This window comes from Penaeus chinensis, chromosome 10 (genome assembly GCF_019202785.1).
Source record: "Penaeus chinensis breed Huanghai No. 1 chromosome 10, ASM1920278v2, whole genome shotgun sequence".
NCBI classification, from domain to species: domain Eukaryota; kingdom Metazoa; phylum Arthropoda; class Malacostraca; order Decapoda; family Penaeidae; genus Penaeus; species Penaeus chinensis.
The window spans coordinates 37,739,435-37,744,434 of record NC_061828.1 but is presented as its reverse complement, the minus strand read 5'-3'; the positions used below and the strand labels follow the sequence as shown (position 1 = coordinate 37,744,434).

The 5,000-nt window shown below is 29.3% G+C and overlaps 1 protein-coding gene across 1 annotated transcript in view; it reads right to left on the bottom strand.

Annotated features, from left to right (window-relative positions):
• The window catches only part of LOC125029807, a 17,569-nt gene that overhangs the window by 6,439 nt on the left and 6,130 nt on the right, over nt 1–5,000 (bottom strand). The window contains exon 2 of the mRNA XM_047619970.1: nt 2,633–2,768. Coding sequence (XP_047475926.1) covers nt 2,633–2,768 — 136 coding nt within the window. The remainder of the gene's footprint in view (nt 1–2,632; nt 2,769–5,000) is intronic.

Sequence of the window (5,000 nt, the reverse complement as noted above, 5' to 3'; positions counted from 1 at the left end):
ATAATTAGTTATAACCTTAATAATAATTAATTCATGCAATAATTTACTTTTATTCCACTTGTTACAATGGATATTAATGGTGTGACACGCTGTCAGTTTAATTTTGCTTCTAGATTGACCCCTGTGTGTAAGGATTGGCAGGGGTCACCATCCACTGGTGGCAAGGGATTTGAGTACAGATCAGGAAGAGTGCACCACACAGCACAGATTAATTAACAGCAGGGGAAATTAATAAATTAATTAATTAACAACATAACTAATTAACAAATGCATTGACAGCACATTTAATTATCAAATTACAACAGAATTAATTGACAACTTCATTAACAGCAGAATTAACCAATTATTTAGCAGCAGAATAAATTACCAAATTAATTAACAGCAGAATTAATTAAAAAGGTCGTTAACAGCAGAATTAATTAACGAAGCCATTAACTGCAGAATTAATCAATTCCTTCATTAAAGGCAGGGAAAATTAATTATATATTCTTATCAACGTCTGGTCAGGGGACAGGAACCTCTCTCCCGAAAATAAATCGGATATAAAAAGGTACATTAATCTGACAAAGATTACATAGAAAATGAAATGAGCGAAAAGTAAAAAGAAAGAAATATAGTTAAAGAAAAAAAAGGAAACATACAATTCAGATTAATTGCATATATAATTAATATATAAAACATATAATTCAGATTAATTGCATATATAATTAAAATATAAAACATATAACTCAGATTAATTACATGTATAATTTATATGTAGAATATATATTTAGATCATACAATAAACATATCAATATATAGAAGAATATAAGTTATATCTAATTACATATATAATTTATATATGAAATGTATAATCTTCATATATATATATATATATATATATATATATATATATATATATATATATATATATATATATATATATATATATATATATATATGTATGTATATATGATTACGAAAATCCGTGATTCCTTTGCCGGAAAATAGCCGTTTCCTCAGACTAGCTATGCCACTCTATCTCCGTGGTAGTTCGCTGTGTGGTGCAGCAGAAGCGATCTCGTCAGACAGACAGCGAGTCACACCAAGAATATCCATTGTAACAAATGGAATAAAACTAATTATAAATATTATAGTTATTATGATTATAATTATATATTATAATTATTATGATTATAATTATACAGCATAATTGTTATGATTATAATTATATATCATAATTATTATGATTATAATTATATATTATAATTATGATATTTATAATTATTAATGATAATTATTATAAATTATTTTAATTATAATCATAAACTATAATTATTATAATTCTAATTATAATTTATGATAATTATAGTTATAAATTATAGTTATCATAGATTATACCAGGATGTTAGTGATGCTAGAAAAGGGATCTATAGTCACCATATAAATAAAAGAGGATTTTATAACCCATTTCCTGGTTCTTGTCATGAGTCGTGTGATTTATTTCACCTGCGGGAAAAAGGGAGTGAGGACTTCACTCATATATAGGAGGAGGAGGAAGTGAAGGAGTGGAAAAATGATAAAAATGAAGTAAAATAAGAAAATGAAGAAGAAATTAAAAAGGAAAGTAAGAAAATGGAGAAGGGAAACAATAAAACGAAAGAAGAGGAAAATCTTTCATTTGAGTTGCAATTCACACTTACTAAAATAAAAGGTTATAAGTTTTTAAACATAAAAAATAACTAAGTATTATAAGGAAAATAGGTAAATAAATAAGCTTTTCTAACAGAAGCTGGCTCACAACCAGCCTTATTTACTACTTATTTATTTATTTAAAGCTTATTGATTCAAAACAAGAATGCTTTGTGTGAATTCTTAAACGTCCTTCCATAAAAGGATACGATTTACAATATTTTGATATTTAAATTGTGGAATTTGCTGATTATATATATATATGTATATATATATATATATATATATATATATATATATATTGGTCGGTAAATTTATTTACATTTCTTGCATTTTGTAGTGCATTAGTTGCGACAATTGTATATTCTATCAGCTTGAATGCTTCTCGTCAAAAACGGAATTAAATGTAAAACTATAAACTAAACGTTATTTTATTTAACATTTTATATCTGTTTAACTATATATAAATTGATGGATTGATAGATTAGATAGATAGGTAGATAAATAGATTGATAATTCAATAGATGTATAGATAGATAGAGTTGTAAATAGAAACATGTGAATAAAAAGATTAATAGATAGATATAAAAAAATCTTTTCACTTTAATTAATATCTTAACAAATGCCTCCCTCACACAATTCACGTAAAGCAATCTCATTAATTCCGCATTTCTTACTTTATGATTTATTCACGAACCAAAGGTAATATACTTAAGCATTCTTAACATTTTGTAAAATTTTAAAAGATATTCAAAATAAAAGAACTTACTTTGCGCATTCATACCGGTTTTGACACCCCTGAAAATTATTAACAAAAATAAAATAAATGCTTATCCACACAGTTCTTTACAGCTCCAAAAAATATTCACGCAAAAAATAAATACTTACCTAACGCATTCATATCGCTCTTTACTACTTCAAAATGTATTCACCAAAAAAAAAAAAGAAAAAAAAAACTTACTTAGTACTGTATTGTGGTGAGGCTGTGACTATTTTTTCTGACGCAATATTGGCAAGACCAGTAAAAACAATATATAAATTCTTCACCCCAGTGTTAGACTCAAGGAATCCCACATGGTAGATTATGCACACGCCATCTGGAAGGTAATGAGACAAAGTTAGTGAAAATGAGATAATTATGATGATAATAAAAATATATTCATGCAATATGTGTATGTATATATATATATATATATATATATATATATATATATATATATATATATATATATATGAATATATATATGTATATATATGAATATATATGTATATATATATATATATATATATATATATATATATATATATATATATGTATGCATATATTATTTACCTTTCCGTTATTTCATTTTTATTTACTTATATATTTAGTCGTACATACGATACGAATTTCTTATTAGATTAGCATGTCATTAGATTAGCATATCATTACGTTTTCTTACTGCAAGATAAATTGTGTTGTGTTTAGACATTATCACCTTAATTCATAAAGGGAAGAAGGGTGTTATTTGTACACACTCTCATACACAAACAACACACACCTGTATACAATCACATACATATACGCACACACAGGCACGCATACTGTATTCAGCTTATATGTATGTATATATATATATATATATATATATATATATATATATATATATATATATATATATACAAATACACACACACACACACACACACATATATATATATATATATATATATATATATATATATATATATATATATATATATATATATATATATATATATATATATCAGTAATAGATCTCAACATTTAAAAAAAAGAAATATCTGAACGACAACAAAACTTGGAAAATATGAAAGGAGACATTATTTCTTAATAAACAAGAGGTCCCATGCAAAGAATCGGACGAGTGGCCGAACGATAATTCAGACATCTATGAACTGTTCATAAAATCTTAGATTCCGACTCTAGCTTATAAACTTAATGTTATTGATTGCGAAAAGAAATTCGTGTACTTTTGTGTGTGTGCATGTGTGTGTGCATGTGTGGGTGTGTGCGTCTGTGTATGTTTGTATGTCATAAGTTCGCTTTTCAATTTAAAACTTTGTTATCATGTCGAGTGTTTGATGAATATATAACTTTTCAGACCGGGCCTGGTAGCGCAGTCCAAGTCTCTCTTTCCTTCTTTTTTCTCTCTTTCTCTCTCTTTCTCTCTTTCTTTCTATCTCTCCCTCTTTCCTACTCTTTCTTTCTCTCTTTCTCTCCCTCTCTCTCTTTCTTTCTCTTATATACTCTCTTTGTCTCTTTTTCTCTCTTTTTTTAATCTTTTTCTTTCACTCGTTCTTTCCTTCTCTCTCTTTCTTTCTCTTTCTCTCTGTTTTTCTCTCTCATCCTTTTCCTCTTTCTTTCTCTCTCTCTGTCTCTCTTTCTCTCCCTCTCTCTCTTTCTTTCCCTTAAATTTTCTCTTTGTCTCTTTTTCTCTCTCTTCTTTTTCTCTTTCTCTTTCACTCGTTCTTTCCTTCTCTCTCTTTCTTTCTCTTTCTCTCTGTTTTTCTGTCTCATCTTTTCCCTCTTTCTTCTCTCTCTCTCTGTCTCACTCTCTCTCTATATATATATATTTATATCTGTGAGTATCTGTCTTATTTTCTCCCCCTCCCCTCTCTCTCGTTCTCGCTGTGTGTGCATCCGTCTCTCTGTCTCTCCCTTTCTCCGTCTCTTACTCTTTCTCTCTCTGTCCTCCTCCCCTCCCCCCTCTCTCTCTCTTTCATTTTCTCTCTCACACTTTTTCTCTCCTTCACTCTCTCCATCTTCCTCTCTTTCTCTTATCTTTTCCCTATCTTTCTCTCTATATATGTATATATATATATATATATATATATATATATATATATATGCATAGGTATATATGTATATAAATATATGTATAGATTAATATATATACATACATTATCTTTCTATCTCTATCTCTCTCTCACCCACGCACTCACACTCTGTCTCATTCTTTCTCTTTCTCTCGCTGTCTCTCACCCACGCACTCACACTCTGTCTCATTCTTTCTCTTTCTCTCGCTCTCTCTCTCTTTCTCTCTGTCTCTCCTTCTCCCACCGCCTTCTCTCTCCATCTCTCTGTGTCTGTGTATGTGAGTGTGTGTATATGTATGTATGTGTGCGTGTCTCCTTCTACCCCCCCCCCCCCCCACACACACACACACATCTCTCTGTATGCGTGCCTCTCTGTCTCTGTCTCTCCTTCTCCCCCCCTTTCTTACTCTCTCTCTTACTGTGTGTGTCTGTCTCTCCTTCCCCCCTCTCTCTGTGCATGTGTATGTGCCCTCTCTCTCTCTCTCTGCGTC